General features: G+C 46.7%; 1 protein-coding gene across 1 annotated transcript; it reads right to left on the reverse strand.

Moving 5' to 3' along the window:
- Positions 1–3,204: 3,204 nt before the first annotated feature.
- POU2AF1 (POU class 2 homeobox associating factor 1) lies at positions 3,205–16,058 on the reverse strand. The gene is made up of 5 exons (XM_021540483.3): positions 15,519–16,058; positions 6,108–6,235; positions 5,131–5,173; positions 4,781–5,052; positions 3,205–3,516 (listed from the first exon to the last, which is right to left on the reverse strand). The coding sequence occupies exons 1-5, from the start codon at positions 15,532–15,534 to the stop codon at positions 3,205–3,207; spliced, it is 771 nt and encodes a 256-aa protein (XP_021396158.3). The 5' UTR covers positions 15,535–16,058.
- Positions 16,059–17,374: the final 1,316 nt, after the last annotated feature.

A 17,374-nucleotide genomic window follows, 5' to 3' on the forward strand; every position in this document is an offset into this window, starting at 1 on the left:
AAAGTTCCCAAAACTCTGCCTGTACTCAGCCCCTGGCACGGCTCTAGGCAGGTTTTTAAATTAATTTCATTTTCTGGCCCATAATCCCTGGGGCTAATCCCTGCTGTGGGATCCCTTCCCAAAATGCCCACAGGGCCTGTTGGAAAGTGTGGATTTGTTTTTCGGGGCTGGCAGAGAGCTTAGGTCTGTCTGCAGAGAAATCCATGAAGAAACAGGGAAGCAAAGATTTGCTCATCTCAGTCAGGTTTTGAAGGGAAATGTGAAAAATGTGCCTCATTTTGGAGGCTGTGCCTGGGCTGCCCCTGTCTGCAGGGTCACATCTCATCTCTCTTCTGCTGCCTTGGGTCTGGACACAATTTTTTGCCATGACAGAGACCTCATGAGGGGGTTTCACCCTGGTTTTAGGGCTTCATACCTCCAGGAGCTGCAGTGTCCAAGAGCCCTCAGCACTCCTGAGCTCTGCCTGATGCCTCCTTCCCACTTCAGCACCTTCTTGCAGCTGAGATTCACCTCTGGGAGGTGTCAAAGTCCTCCACCATTCCCAGTTTGGGGAATTGCATGTATAAATCACTTTTTGGGGTGATACTGCTCTGGGTGTGTTGGTGAAACCTCAGCAGATGGGGTAACAAGCACTCCCTAATTGATGGATTTGTAATAGACCAACCTGTTAAACTCCCTCATTGATGGATTTGTAATAGATCAACCTGTTAAATTCCATAATTGATCTATCTGTAATAGATCAACCTGTTAAACTCCCTAATTGATGGATTTGTAATAGATCAGCCTGTTAAACTCTAATTTCTATCAAAACTCCTAGTAAGAGGGACACACTCCTTATATTTTGCACAAGACAAAGAGTTGGCACAGCCCACGGGAGTGGCCCTTAGTGATGGGGGAAACACTTCTCTGCTTCACTTTGCTCATCTGGCTCTGGCTGGAGCCATTTCCATTCCCTCAGGTCCCACCTGAAGGAAATTCCAACCTCCTGAAGCAGGAGGAGCCCACCCCATGCAGGGTCACACCAACCCCTGGCTTACTCTGCTCCAGATAGAAATATTTGATGCTTTTCAGGCAGAAGGTGGCGGGCAGTTGTTTCTCTCCTGGGGCAGTTTTGTACCCCAGAGCCACCCCTGGCAATCTCAGGAAGTGGAAATACAATTTTCTGGCTAACCTGATTTTCAGCCAAGCTCTGCACGAGCTGTGGCTGCACAACCACACATCCCCAAGGGTGCCAGGAGAGGATGAGAGTGATTGAAGCTGAACTGCAGGAGCAAGGACTGCTGCAGGAAATGCCTCCAGGCCACAGCTGGATCAAGGAATTCCTTCTTAGTCTGCTTAATGTGTAAAATCAGCACAAAGTCTGACAGCTAATCTCTGATTCTAGCCTGTACATATTTTATTGAACTAATTGATTGCTAAACCAACGCTCATGGATAGGAAATAAAACACTCTAGGCATAGAAAAGTTACTGTAGATCTTTATTGAAAAAAAAAAAAGAATTTTTCTTTTTTTTCTAACCAGAACAACCCAGAAAGAAATGATGAAACAGTTTCATCTTTGTTTTATGTTCACACACAGAATTTACATACATTGGAGTGAAAGGAATTGAAAAGCAATCAGAGCAACCATGGGCTTGATTCACAACTGCTTTATCCCAGTCTTACCTAGGGAATATCTTTGAATTTCATAATACTGGAGGAAGCAGTGGTGGATTAAGCTCCTTTAAATTAATTTCTTTGCTGGGTTTTTCTGCAAATATAAGCCACTGATTTCAATGCAAACCTCAACTACTGCTCTTTTCCAATCACTTACATGATCTAGTGCTCGTGTCTTCCACATTTGTCAATATTCAATAAAAAATACTCTTGGAAAGTCTTTAAGACTTTCAACCTGGGTTTTCAAACCTCACTCAGGCATGAACTGTAAGGCCACTTGAAATATTGCCTGGGTGGCAACTGGACTCCAGGTAATAAAGAGTACAAGAAATCATTTTGCAGTTAGTCTTGCAAATATTAAAATCATCTAACAATCCTGGGCTTTAGAAAGCAGAAAAACCCAGAGAAATTGTGTTCACCAGCCAAGAGCCTCTTGTTTGTCAAGAAAACAATAACAAGGTTTGAAGGGGATGCATCTCCTGAAAGATATTTGCCTGTGCATGGCACTCCTGAGCTTCAACCAAAATATTTACAGTTGTATCAGAGGGAAAAGTGAAGCTCCTCATTCTCCAGGGAAGGAAATCAGAAAGCCATAAAGGACTCATGTGCACCTCTGGGCCTGGGGAGCTTTCCAAGGAGAGGTCACTAAAGCTCCCTGGCTCAGCACATCACTCTCAAATTCTACAGAAAAGCGAAAATATTGCCAGGTAACAGTAATGCCATGGAGACCTTGGTGGGCTGCAGTCCAGGTTCTGGAAAATCCCTGTCTCCTCAATGACCTCCTGGTCTAGGGCCATGGATTGCAGTCCTGACTCACACCAAACTCCCAGAGATTTCATGGGACAGGATCTGTCCACTGGCAGCGTTACCAGCCAGCCATTAAATCAGCCCCACACCCCAAATCCGGATATTTCAGAGCCCCAAACCCCTCTGCAGCTGAAAGAACATGACCCCAACCCACTGCTCCACACCTGCAGACAAGGGGAGAGCTTCCAGGTACACCTGGGTGTGAATTCCTGCTCTGCAAACAGGGACCTCTGACTGCTCTGGCATTTCTCTCAGACTGCTGCACCTACCTGCACCAGCAGAACGAAGCTACACTTTATGTTTTCCTGATTTCCAAAGGAATAGTAAAGTTTAGGAGAGGAAAAAGGTCAATTTAGGGCCCCCTCAACATTTTCTAGTGGCCTAAATCTGGTGAGAGTTCCTCCCTGGACAGGTCACAAGGCATTTACACAAAAGCAACCCTATTGAACGGGGTTTGGCAATATTTAGAAGCAATTGTACCCTCACCAAATGAATTTTGAGGCCATGAGGGTGAAAATCACCTGGTGCTGGTGCTGAGCACAAGCGTGCAGCATCCAGACCTGCCTGGGACAGGCAGCAGGAGCTGGGACAGCAGAGGAACCTTGTGCTGGGCGCCAGGACAAAGCAAATTTCCCTCAACGCACAAACCACGGTGCGCTAAAATTCCCACCCCACCCTGCCTGCTTCTCCTCCCTACTCAAAACCCAGGGAGCTGCTGAGGAGCAGGACCCAGATGTGCAACCTAAAGCCCTTCAACAGAGAGAGCGTGGCTTAACACGTACGTATCATTGTCTTCATCTTCCAGCAGCAGCTTCTCGATGGGCAGGGCGCCGATGGCTCGCCGGGCGTCCTCCAGCTCCTGCGGGGCTGGCTCGGGGATGGAGATGGGCACGGGCAGCAGCTGGGGCCCCGGGAAGGAGGAGGAGGCTGCAGGGTACTGCAGGCTGGAGGCTGGCAGGGCAGGCAGGGGCTGTGCCCACGGGAAGTAGGTCAGGGGCGGCTGCTGCTCCGTCACCTCCAGCGGTGGCACCACGGCCGGGGTGCTGCTGCGGGGCTGGGCAAGGGGACAGAAATAGAGCAAAATGAGAGAATTGGCTTGCTGGGGCAGGGGGGGATGCAGGATGGGGGTGCTCATCCCATTTCTGACATCCCCTGTCCTTCCTCTCTGGGTGATGCTCGGCACTGAGGGTGACACTTTTCCTCAGGCTCCCTCCAGCTTTCTATCCCCATTCCCACCTATGGATATTCTCAGTTCAGTCAGAGAGAAAGAGAGGGATTCCACCAGGCTGAGCCTGGGCAAGAGTTTGAAAGGAATGTAAACCATTATTATCTCTCTCTCTGTTCATATTGTTTATAGATATGTTCTGCTACATTGACCAAAGTCCAAGGCACCAATGATGTGAGATGTTTTCACTCTGAGACCAACCACATTTCACCTTAGCGATCCTGATTATAAATTGATTATAATTTGGACATTTCTTCCTTCATTATCTGCTTGTTAATAAAGTTCAGTTCTCTCCTTGCCTTCTGACTTGGAGTCTTTTCCATTCCCGTCCTGCCTCATCAGTGACACCCACGCTGTGACCTGTCACAGCCTGTGCTGGACAGTCCCAGCTTCGCTGCCAGCAGGGCTGAAGGCAGCTCAGTGTGGCTCTGGAGCCACATCCCAAAGCCAGCCCGCTGCCCTTCCTCAGCACCAGGGGCCACCAGGACACAGAAATCTCCTTGGAGGTTTGGCTGGGTGTGCCTGAGCAGCCAAACTGCACCAGGGAAAGGAAAAGCAGCTCCCGAGGTCATTGGAGCAGAGCTCTCTGTTCCCCTCCAAAGGGGACTGCATCACCTGGTGTCAGCCAAGATTTGGTCTGGCCTGAAGCCAAATATTTTGCTACCTTTACATATTTTGACCTTGCTGTTTTATCTCTTAGCAGCCACTTCTGAGAAATTTATTGCCAAGTCATCCTTCCTCCCTCACCTGATCAATGTTTCCTGGAACTCCACTGACTTCTTTTTTTTTTTTTTTTAATTTTAAACTTGGAAATAAGGTTCTGCTCAGAAATAATTCCTGCTCAGGAAATAATTCCTGCTTAGAATGGAAGAGTGAAGAGAGCTGGGAAAAAGGTTGTGAATTTTGCCTTATTCCAGCACAACCACAACTTTCTGCCTTCCTCAAACCATATTATTGTGCTGGGAACTACGTGGCATGGATGCAAAGACAACACAACATTACAGTAATTAAATAAATTAGCCTAACTACACCCCACAGCTCTTGCTAGAAGGTGGGAATCAACATCATTTCCAGCTGGGTGTTTTTGACTTACTGCAAAATTGGTGATGAGAGGCTGGGAAGCGTAAGTGAGGACGGAGGAGGGTCCCACCAGGGTGTAGCTGGGACCCACGGGCTGGACGTACATATCTGCTGTGTAGGGACAGCTGCCAGCCTCGTGGGACACGTAGTCAGGGTAAGGGCTCCACTGAGCCAGGGGCTGCAGCGGGGTGGGAGAGGGCTGGGGGATCCACCCAGAGGCCAGAGCTCCTTCCTCTGGGCCAGGCAGAGCAGGGCCAGCAGCGTCCACGTCAAGGCAAGGCTGGCCTGAAAAACAGGACAGGGTTAAAGCCCAGCTCAGCACAGCCTTCCCTGGAGAGCCCCGGAGAGGCAGGGATACGTTACCCATGGGTGAGTAGGAAGGGACTGGCTGATGGGGCAAAACGACCTGGAAGAGAGAAGAAAGAATAAAAATCAGAGGTGAAGCCCATCAGCGTTGAATTCATTAATTCATTCATTAAATTCATTAATAAATTCATTAAATTCTCTTAGAGAAGCACACGCCTGTCACCCTGGCACCAAGAATGACACAAGAACAGAAGAGGACACAGCGTGAAAAGGAAGAAAAGGAAGTTTTAATGGAAAGGAAAATTTTGGCTTAAATAGACCGACGCGGCACATTTTGATTGGTTAATTAATAAAAACATCTTCCTCACACACTGTCCTTGAGAGGAACAGAAAATCAAGGTGGAAAAACACCACCTGCAGATTGTTTAGACTAAGAAGTGATTCCTACAGCTCCCTAAAAATTCTCACAAGCACTGTGAGAAACGATTGCTGTTTCTCTCTGCCTGACCAGGCTGCATGCACACAGACCACACCAGGCATGAGCAATGCCAGGCTCTGAATCCTCCCACCCCATAAAAAAGGCCAGAAGAACTGACCCTGACAGCCAAGGACACCCCAAACACCCACCACGTCCCCTCAGCTCAAGGAGACCTTCAAGTGTGTTGGGATCTTGTGCAGCAGAGAGAATTCTCCTCCGGAGAGGGGCCAGCCAAGCTGCCGGGTGCTGGGAGGGCAAATGCAGGATGAAAAGGAGCAGCAAAGGGCCAGGGATGGCTCGGGATGGTCTCTCAGAGCCCTGAACAAGCTGCCTCCCTCCCAGGGCACTTTCAGTCCCCAGCAGTCAGATTCTGCAAAGCCCTTCCCCTTTCTAATAAGCGTTGGAAGGTGCTCAGCCCACCAAAAACTAAAGGGGTATTAATGGCATTGCCAGGTAACACCGGGCTGCAGGGCCTTCAGAATGCTTTAGGGATGCAAAGGTTCCTTTCCTCAGCACAAGCACTGAGAATTTCCCTCCTGTTTGGTTTTTTCCCTACCGTTGTAGCTGCAGTTGTGCTGGAATGATGGACATTCCCCCTTTTCCTCTTCAGCAGCTCCTTCACGGGCTCCTTCACTCGCACACCTTGGTAGGGGCGAGGCTGTGGCTGCTGGTCTGGGGCAGAAGCTGAGGGGAAAAATAGAAATTTAAAATTTATGTGACATTTATTTTCCTCTCAGGGACTCCAGATCCCCACGGCAGCCTGGGGGCTATACCACAACACATTTATTTTCTTCTTCCTTTCCTGTGTGTCCTGCAGAGCAGCTTCCCAAAGGAAAATCAGGCCAAATATACCCAAAAGGTGACACACCAGAATTGTTGGCCAGTCAGGGACATAAAAAAGCAGAGATTATATATTTAAAAGAAATATATTCACTGTTTAGGCAGAAGGTATACAAACAACCCAAATCAGGAAAACATCCTCACTTGAAAAACTATTTAAACATCATTAATTTGACTTAAATATCTCATTTTGAGACCAAGCAGGTGCTGAAGTCCCAGCCTAGACCAGATTTGTATTTCAGTTCTGAACAAATTTTGCTCATAGCCTGGCCAGGAGGTTGATGAACAGGAGGCAACACATCACAGACCTCACACCCAAAAACCTCCCAGCTCCCACCCATAAATTCTGCTCCATTCTGAAGAATGAAGTTTCCAGCCAGCTCCAAAAGCCTCTCCCAAAGCCGTGTGAGCAGGGAAAGCAGGGGAAGCACATTTCTGCCAGAGCCAGAATTAACAACTCATATTTTACGTGGAGTGTTTGGAGGGAGTCGATAGCAGAAGGAAACCAGGGGATATCAAAGGCTGCTGTTTGCAAAGCCACCGATAGCAGAAGTGCCTGCCTGCCCCTTCCACTGCACTTTGATGTGCAAATACATCAATGGATAAATTTTCCATTTTTAAAGATTGGAACTGCCCTTTGGTTTTGAGGTACAGGTGGCTACCCAGCTCCAATCTGAATTTTAAACTATTATTCCACCCTGGGAGCATTTATTTAGATTTGTGTCCTACAAGAACGAATCATTTCACCTCAGATCATCTTGCCCATCTGAGCACGCTGAGATGTTTCTGTTGCACCTTCCTGGGAGGAGAAAAATGGAGTGCTAAATGCAAAGATCATAAATCCACCACAAAAATTACTCAACAGAATAAACGTTTCTGCTCTAATTTCTTTCCAAAAATACTTTTTTTCCCCTTCAGCTTGGCTCTTCTATTAACTCATTATAGATAATTTAATTATGAAATCTTGATTGGCCATGATAAATCCTTGGGACCAGACAGAACTCCATTTATGCACTGAATGTTGCCTTTGTTATGCACATTAAGGAAATACTTTACTTTTAAACAGTAGTTGAAGCAAAGATGATTTTCCAGCCTTTGCCTGATCTACCTTTGCTTTCTGTGGACATCCTTTTTGGTTCTTTAAATCAGTTTTTTTGCATTCCTTTGAATCCTGTGGCTTTCAAAAGGAAACTTTAAATGAGAATAAATGTTCTTTAAGTCTCCATACAAGCATCCACAAGGGCTTTTAATACAATTCACGCTTTGCTTTTTCAATTTAATTGGTATTAATTTATTTGAGTGCAAATAATAAAGAGTTCTGGTGTTCTGAAAACATCAACTCCACAAATCTGAGCTCTGCCAGAGCTGCTGGAGTGGCAGCAATGAACATTTTGGGGAGCAGCTCATCCCCAACTCATCAAAGGGCCTCCTTGCAGAATTAGGGTGGGGAAGGATGGTGGTTTCAGGCTCCAGGTTTGGGGGATGGGAAAGAAGAAATTTACTGTAAAAGCTGACAAATATACCTATTCAGAATTTCCGGTGTAAGTAAGCAAAGTAACCCAAAAAAAAAAAAAATAAAGAGAAAAAAAAATTTTTTAAAAACCAAAGTCTGCAGATCATATTTCAGTTCCCCCAAGCTGACCTCCAGAAATAAAAATAATGTGAGCACAGCTGCTTTTCCACTGCTCAGGGGCCTGTGGGGTCTGAGCATCACAGATAGACCACAGCAAAATGACTTTGGGGCTTCAGGGTGCAATTCCTCATCGAGCTGAAGATACATGGCCATTTACAAATATCAGCATTCGGGGGAATAATGACAATTAAAATATCTTCGTAAATGAAGAACCTGGATTTAGTCATCCTTATATAAAGGTTTTAACAAAGTGTGAAGCTGCCTTGGACCAATATTCCATTTTATTTTAATTTCAGTCATGAGAGCCCAGGTTCCATTCAATATATATAAAGTTTTTAACAAAGTGTAAAGCTGTCTTGGACCAATATTCCATTTTATTTTAATTTCAGTCATGAGAACCCAAGCTCCATTTAATAAAATGGGACTAAAGGAAATAAAGGAATAGCAGCAGTGTCCTGGCATTTCTCCTGTGGTTCCAGGACCACAGAACACCCACATGCTGTAGGCACATTTTGGTTTGCACCTGCTCTGTGAAGCTGGGGCAGTTTGAGACATCTCCAGTCAAGGAAGAAGAGAGGGAATCCAAATCCAACCACTTTGCAATGGTTCCCACATTTCACTTGGGCCCATTTCAATGCTTTGGCCAGGCTGCCTCCCCAGCCCCGGTGTGTGCTCAGCCCCAAGCTCCCTCCATCAATGTTATCACCTGATGTATTTGCTAAAAGGCCACAAAAGCCTTCAAAACTTGTGAGCAACCTTTAAAAGAGCTGCTGGAAAGGCACCAAATGGCTCAAAACATCAAGTGAGAGCAGCAGGAGGATGCTGGATTCCAGACCACGCTGCAGCTCAGCCTGGAAGCATCGAAACTGCCCCAAAAAGGTTCCAGGGCATCTGTCACCCTCAATTTACACAGACACACCCCCTGATTCTCAAGAATATCGATCTGAGTGAAAAACCAGGCAGGGAAAGCACGGGTTGGGGTTGTTCAGCCTGGAGAAGAGGAGGCTCAGAGGTGACCTCATTGCTCTCCACAGCTCCTGAAGGGAGGTTCAGACAGGTGAGGGTCAATCTCTTCCACCTGCAGCACTGACAGAACAAGAGGACACACCTCAGCTATGGCATGGAAGGTTTGGGTTGGATATTAGGAAAAAAAATTTCACTGAAAGAATAATAAAATACTGGAATTATGTTCCCAGGAAGGTGGTGGAATCACCATCTCTGGATGTGTTTAAAAAAAGACTGGACTTGGCACTTGGTGCTATAGTCTAGTTGTGGTGTTGGGGCATGGTTGGACTTGATGATCTTAGAGGTCTCTTCCAACCTCTTTATTCTGTGATTCTGTCAAGACACCAGCAAAAATTCAAACTCTGTCCTCCCCTCCACTTTGGTTTAACCATGGGAGGGAAGAGAGCGGCGCAGCAGCTGCTGGAAGGGTGCGGGCAGCGAAGCGCAGCGAGTTCCAGATCACTGAGCTTCACACACACACACAGAAACACACACACACACACACACACACACAGAAACACACACACACACACACCCCAAGCTGCAGCTCCCCTCCAGCCTTCCAGCCACGGCACAGCAATTTCCCAGTGTGGGAATCCAGGGCTTCCATCTGAATGCCCTGGGACCCTGGCAGGGGTCAGGAACCCCCTGGACAGAGCCCCCAGAGACACTGGCTGTGATCCCTGGCCATGGAAAAGAGTTTTCAATCTTACAGGATCAATTACCAGCTCTGAGTGTTTGATATCAGTAATAATTAAGTGTGGCACAGGTGCAAAAGTAAAATTTTAGGATTCTAGATGAGGGGTCCAAAGGGGACAAGATGGAGGAAATTGGGTGTCCTTGTCCTTTTTCTCCTTCTCCATGCCCTCCATGTCTCACTGTGGTGTTGGCATTTTTCTGTTGGTTCAGGCTGGGGACACACTGTCCAACGTAGGTGACAGATATTGGCACGTTCTTGTAAATCCAGCCCAGGGAGTTTCTGGTATTTAATGTTTGTCACATCCCGCTGAGGGCAGAGCCCCACACGCTGCCCTGCAGGACAGAGCTGGGCAGGGCAGCAGAACATGTGAGAGATAAACAGAATAAACAACCTGGAAACCAGCACAGACCAATGATGGCTTCTGCTTTGGCAGGGGGCTGACAGACAGAGACTTTTTACAATCTGGATATAATCAATACCTCAGATTCCAACATCCCAGCAGGCAGATTTTACTTTAAACCCCTTGCTGCTCCTGCCTGCAGCACAAGTGGCACACCGCTCCCTCTCGCAGGAGATTTCTGTGCTCACAGTGCTGACACAGGATAAAGTTATCACCTGATCAGTGTTTAGAAATGGTTTTCCCTTTTTTTTCCCCTCCTTTCACCCTCCAGTGGAATAAATAATTGAAAAGAAACACAATCGTTTCTCTTGTTTGCACTAACACCGAAAAGCAATCGCTGGCTGCAAATAACAAGAAAAATCGAGATTTCAATTAGCAAACCCCTGAGTTAATGGCTCGGATATTGGAAACAAATCACATTTTTATCAGACACAGTGAACTTAGGCTAATAAAAAGAAGAAAGAGGCTTCGTTTCATAGGCTTGTGTGCTTAGAGTCAAATCAAAACCTTTTTACATCCATGCTCATTGCAAGGGACTCAACATTGGTCATGATCCTGTCCTTATTTCCTGGCTAATTACAGAGTTTCCCTCAAAAAAAACCCAAAAAACCAGGGTGAACTTTATCTCTGCTTTGTGGTCAGTCCAGGGCAGGGGAGCAAAGCACAGAAATGCATTTAATTGCCCAAAATCCCAGATAGTGACGTGACAGGGAGTCACTCAGAAATCTTCATTTCAACTCCATCCCCATCCCTCAGCAGCATTCAGGGCATGTCTAATTAATACTTTAATTGACCCAACCAACAGTTAAAGGTGAAACACTGACACCACCCACCTGTAACTCCAGCCCCTGAAACAAAAATCCAGTTATTTCTGCCAGAATTCATCCAGTTGTGTTGGTGCCAGAGGCTGGGGTGGCTGCTGAGCACCGGGTCCCTGGTACCTGATTTAAATTAATTAACACCCACCTGACTGATAATTCTCTGGCTGGTCCTGGGAGTGAATAATAAATAACCAAATAAATCATGAACAACTCAGAAAATGTTTATCTGAGTTCCATTTGGCCATTTCTTGCATCATTATCTTTTCACTCCCAAAAGATACATCCCAAAGCCCCCGGTTTGCACAGCCACTGGAAGGGTTGGACATGCAGCTTCTTGTGCATTTGACACAACCCATTTTTCCCTTGATGTTACAGAGAACACAAGGAAAATCGGGCTGGAGAGGATTGATACAATTCACGTTTTGCCTTTTGAATTTAATTTGTATTAATTTATTTGACTGCAAATACTAAAGAGTTCTGCAGTTCTGGGTGCTGCATGAAAACATCAACTCCACAAACCTGAGCTCTGCCAGAGCTGCTGGAGTGGCAGAAATGAACATTTTGGGAAGCAGCTCATCCCCAACTCATCATTTATCCTGTTCAATGCACTGTGGGTGGGGAATTCAATCAAGATTTTTGCCAATGCAAAGCACCCACCAAACATCTGGGCAGAGAATCTGCTTTAAAACAAGCCCAGCTCGGAGCAGGGGCAGAAAGGGCTGAGGGATGGTTGATTGCTCAGCACAAGGAAATGAACTCAGGAGGGTCCTGGGCGTAATGCAACAGCCTCAATAATTCACCTGCCACCAACACCTCAGAATCCTGTTTAGCCAGGTCTCTTACACTGCATTATAACCCCCAAATTCAGTGAAATATTCATTTGATGGAAGAATATTTTAGATTTATGCCCAATATCTTCATGTTCAGGTGTTGGAAGATTTTCCAGGAATCAAACTAGCCTTGGATTCAGGTAAACCCATGTGGCCCATGCTGTTCTTGAGGAAAGCTTTTGATAACTATCTTTTAAAACATATTTCCTTCACACCTAAAAGGATCTAAATGAGTGGAGAGCATTGGGCAGAGCCTACATTTTGTTCCCACAAAAGGAAGGTATTGCAGATGGACAAATCCAGAGTGGATTTTAGATTTTTCCACCTGGATAGAAACCCAAATCAAGGGGAGACACAAAATGCTGGCTAATCCCTCCTGCTCTAATTATTCTAATTAAAAAAACGAAAAACTTTCAAGTGCCAAATGAGAGTTGGATGCTTTGGCCATGTAGTGGTGAGGGCCACTAAAAATTCTCTGTTTCAGAATAAGAGGAGCCCTGGTGCAAAAGGGAAGCTGAGATAGACAGAAAGTGTCTTTAACCTTAAGTCTCACCCTCAGCTCCTAATTCCTCCCAGCCCATAATACTCTTTCCATTTTAGTAATGCAAGCTTTCCATTTAATTGCTGCTGTGGTCATTCGTAGAGTTTGACACCTGCTTTGCAAAGCATGGATGGGCTCAACTTTCGTGCTATCCCTCTTTCCTGGTGGGGTTTTACCAAAATTATCACTCACAAGGTGCAGAATGTGGCAGTTTCACCTCTCAGTCTCATTAGCTGATACTTTCAGGGTGGCCCCGTGCAGCCCCACATCTGTTGTGGGCTGAAAAGCTTTTTTATTCACTTTAAAAGCGTTTGGGAAGGGATTTGCAGAGGTGTGAATTCACATTTCTTGGTGGTAAAGGGAATCTGAGCAGCTCAGTCCCTGCCAGTGACTGCAGCAGCAGCTGAGCACCCAAAAAACTTGGACACAGGCAAAACCAGCACCTGAGCAGGAGATTCCTGCAGGATTGGAATTAATTAGGCTGGGAAAGACCTTTGAGGTCATCAAGACCAAGCGAGATGCAGAACACAAACCGTTGGTACGGAAGGTACATTGGGGTGGGTTTGAAAAATTCCCTGTGGAGGTAACAAAGCAAACCAAGGGGAAATGGCTGGTGCTGCCCATGAATTTCCCATCCCTGAGGGGCTGCTGGGAGCAGCAGAATCCTGGGGAACCCCGAGCAGTCACGGCTCCTGGGCCGTGGGAGGAGAGGCTTTCGGGCTGAGCCACCCTCAGGGGCTGTGGGTGGAAAGCCAGGGCCCCAGTCCTGCAGGGAGTCACTGTGCCGTTGAAATAGAGATTTTCGGAGTTCACTTGAGCTAACAAAATGAATGTATCGTGAAAGAAACCTCTGCCATGGGACAAGGGGCAGAGGGAAATGGAAATCTTTGGAGCTTCCTGCATAAAAGACAACCCAGAGAAGACCAGGGAATGCAAAGGACACAGATAAGGAGACCCCTCTGTCCCCAATCATGTCAAGGCTGACAGACATACTCAGATAAGACACCAAAGGACCAAAAGCGCCTGTGCAGAGGGGAAAAGTTCCAAAGTTCAACCCAGAGGAAGACCACGATCTTCAGCCTCAGAAGACCACCAGGGACCCCCGCGGGACCACCACAGCAAACCAGGCATGTCCAGGAGGGCGTGGAGCTATTCAGCATGAGAGGGGAGGACAGGCGGGGCCAGGGGTTGAATATGCACAGAAAAGTTGTGTAATGAACTGAATATGGAACAGCTTTGGGAATAAAGATGTGGGACAGAGGGCAGCTCAGGGCAGAAGGTTTTGGAGAGAGATCTCACTTGTGCCAGGTGCTGACATCCATACCCACTCCAGAACTACATCCAGTTGTGGAGTCTAGTTATTTACTCCCTTATCACTTCACCGTGACCTGGGGAACATTCCCAGGGGACAGCCAGGCTCTGCCATGGCAGCAAAGTGTCCCAGCTTCCCTCGTGTTCCTGCAGAAATGACCCTGAAGGAGCAGGAAACCACCCTGAGGAATTCCCTCAGGTGAGGTCGCACCTGCTGCTGGAGGGAGTTCTTGTGTCCCTTCTGGGTTTTCACAGAATATTCTCAGGATCATCCACACTGCAGTGAATGGCCCGTGCAGGGGATGAACCCAAAATCTTGGTGTTGTCAGCACCAAATGAGTCAAATCTCAGGGTTTCAGTTTGGAAAGTTCCCAGGTCACCTGAGCTGCCTGTGCATCGATTTCTGCTCCAGAGCAAGGCCACGGGTGGGTGGGGACATCGTGGGGACACAGGGGAAAGGTCCCAGCTGGTCACACTGACAGCAAACAGAGGTGACACCAAACTGGGAACTCCAGCTCCCCCTGAAAGCTGCGGGATCTGCCCCTGGATCTGCTCAGGGCTCACCCAGGACACCCCTCCTGCCTGCCCTCAAAGCCAGAAATGCCCTGGAAAAGCAGCAGCATCCACCAGATTCCCAACAGCTCCATGCAGGAAAAGGGAATTCTGACAAAACCTCAAAAGGAGGGAGATTCGAGGATTAACAAGCTCAGGGGACACTGGCCAGGAGCTGTCTACAAATTCTCACCAGGGAGTGACTGACATAACTGGACTTGTAATTCCTGCAAGTGTCAAAGGAAAAAAGCAAAATAAAAACATCAATTCAGTTCCCAGTTTCCTCCTACCCACAGCATTATTGTTAGCATTGCTTTGTCGCTGTAGGAATTAAAAAAAAACAACCCAAATAAACCATTCAGGGACTTCTGAGTTGGAAGATTAGAATCAGGATTTGCATGGAATCATCTTGCAGTTTTTTCCATGTCTTCTCCTGAAAACTGCTCAAGGTGAAGGGGGAAATACAAATAAAACTTCCTAAATACACATATGAGCTTCCAAAATGTTCAGCTGAAAAAAAAAGAAGGCAGGAAAAAAAATAGAGGAAATGGATTTCAAAGCTCACCAAGGCACATGGGTGGTTTACTACACGCAGCAGAACAACCTACAAGCTGAGATAAATAGATGAGTAATGTCAGATAAGTCACTGGCAAGGGTTTAAGAAATTAATTTTTCCACTCAGGTGTGTTGTACCATTCTATGTTAATGGAACAGCAGGGTGAGAGGCAAGGGGTGGCAGCACAGGTGCCAAAATGAGCATCCCCTCCTGATGACAAGTGAGATATGGTGGTGATAAGAGTGAGAATGAAAACCTTGCAAGAAGCAAACACCTACCTGGAGCAGGATCAGTAAACTACTCCAGCAAAGGTGGGCCCAGAGGAGCGAAATTATCTTGAAAACAAGAAAACTGATTTCCTGTAAAGTCATAACTGTATTGCCCTCAACTGCTTTGTTCCTTATCTTTTTTAATTAGCTGAAAGAAGTACATATCAAAAGAAAAAAAAAAAAAAAAGGGGGCACAGAAATAAGATTTCTCACAGGTTTCACTTTTCAGAAGGAAAATTTTCTGCTACGTAACCACCGTAACCTTTGATATAATACCTGCATCCTGTTATTGTTTTTATGAATCATAGTCTTCCACTTGATTCATAGTGATGAAAGCCAACAAAGCAGCCCCGAGCTCATATCCCTGCTGGAAAATGAGCATCACACCTCAGCACTGCCTCCCTCGAGCCATCCCTGAGCATCCCCTCCCCTGCCACTCTCTGCTGCCTTATCCCTCCCAACCCTCAGCTGCCACCAGAGGTAGGAGAAGCAAAGCAGAGCTCACTTACATTTTTGCCAGTGCATTCTGTGCTGGGATGGAGCTTCTTCCTCCCTTCTTGGCTGAGGATAACTGGGCTCTGTGTGTCTGTGTGTGGCTCCTGGGTGGGGATGTGACAAGTGAGGGTCAGGATGTTTCTTTCAGCTTTTTAAAAGCGCCGTGTTCCCACTGAGCCCGGTGACATCATCACCCCTCCAACCACAGCCACTGTGCGCTTTCCCTTTGCTCTGCTGCTTCTTCTTCTTCTTCTTCTTCTTCTTCTTCTTCTTCTCCTCCTTCTCCTTCCCCACGCTCAGCAGCTCCTCTAAAGAGATGTCCTGCATAAAAAAGTTGTCACCGAGATGGGTTTGAAACATCAAAGGTGAAACCTGCCTCTCCTGAGATTTTCACCACAAATTTGCAAACTCAGGGCAAAAGGTTGGGCAGCAGCAAAGGGGTTTTAGGAAGATTTTGACCTCTTGGGGCAGTGAGGATGATTTTTCTCACATTCTGCTGCTCTGGGTGGCACAATTCTTGTCTTCACACGGCCAAACCAGCCGCCAGGCCATGGCAGCCTGGCTCTTTAAATGTGCCACCCCTCTAAAACCCAGAATTTAATGCTTGCTCCTGCCTTATGAGAATCTCAACTCCCCGGGGCCACTAAATTTGAACTTGTGAGGAAACACCTGTAAACACTTCAAGCCCCATTAAGTCAGGGCGTCCTTAATTTAAAAAAGAAACCCCTTTTTTTTCTGTTTTGTTTTTTGTCAAAATACAACACTTCCTACCCAGGGAGAAGCAGCCCTTCCAGAAGAGCCTGCAAAGCTGGAGGAAGGCCATGGGAGCCTGGAGAACTTCTTGGCATTAATGACAGCACCATTCCATCCACACCATGAGCACAACCCTCTTCCCTCTAAAAATCAGTCCCCTGGGATCAATTTTCACAATTCACACTGACTTAGGAGCTTCATTCCCAGAGAAATCTTTGTTGGAGTTGCACAGTGAGGTCAGGATCTTGTCAGTCCCATGTTGCTGTTCAGTTTTTAATCATTGAGTTACCCCAAAACTTTGCTCACCCAAATTTCTCTTCCCATTAAAAAATCAAGGCAGGATCTGGTGGAGTTTTTTTTTCGTCAGAATTCTGCTAAAGGAATTTTATGCTTTCAGGTGTTTCAGGCACCTCTTGGGAACAGATCCATTCTGTGACTGCATTTAGTGGGGAAACACAGATTAATGAGATGAATATTTTAACTACACTCACTCTACTTCAAAGACTTGTCCAAAAACCAAAAACAAAAAGAAGCAAACCCCAGAGCAAGTGGAGTGGAAAGAATGAAGGGATGTGCATGTCTGCCCTCCAGAGCAGCCCCGACCTCCTCTGTTCTCAGGCACGAGGGCATTGTTCAGCCACATTTTGCATATCTGAATTACTGCTGAGTACCACGCTGGGACATCCTCCCTGCTGCTGAAGTGCTTAGTAACAGCTGATTCTGCAAAACCAGACAGCCAGGCTGGGCTGGAGCTCCCAGTGGAGCCAGGAAAGGTTGGTTCCACTGGAATTTCAGCCACTCCAGGGCACAAAGGAACCGTGGGCCCTCCTAGCTGTGAAATATCCGTGTTGTGTTTCTCCCTAACCTAATGAAACTCCATTTCAGAAACCTCCTGCACGTGCAGAATTAAGATAGTGCAGCAGCACAATCTCTTCCTGACAAATCCAAGCTGAAAGCCAGAGTTCCCTGGCTTTGCTGGAAGCCTGGAGGACAGGGCAATGCCAGGGGAAGTTCTGGAGTTTGGCTGGAGGAAAAGCAGCATTTAGGGGGTGTTTGAAGTGCTCTCTGCTGAAATTTTCCTGTGGAAAGCCCTGGATTCTGACAGCACAGAGCCACT

Source organism: Lonchura striata, chromosome 24, assembly GCF_050655825.1.
Source record: "Lonchura striata isolate lonStrDom1 chromosome 24, ASM5065582v1, whole genome shotgun sequence".
Classification (NCBI taxonomy): domain Eukaryota; kingdom Metazoa; phylum Chordata; class Aves; order Passeriformes; family Estrildidae; genus Lonchura; species Lonchura striata.

Bases quoted from the DNA above. Each gene is read 5' to 3' on its own strand.
- POU2AF1 (XM_021540483.3), bottom strand. The intron at 5,174-6,107 runs GTAGGGAAAAAA...TCTCTCTTCCAG, and splicing joins GCACAACTGCAGCTACAACG to GTCGTTTTGCCCCATCAGCC. The intron at 5,053-5,130 runs GTAACGTATCCC...CCTGTTTTTCAG, and splicing joins CCCTTCCTACTCACCCATGG to GCCAGCCTTGCCTTGACGTG.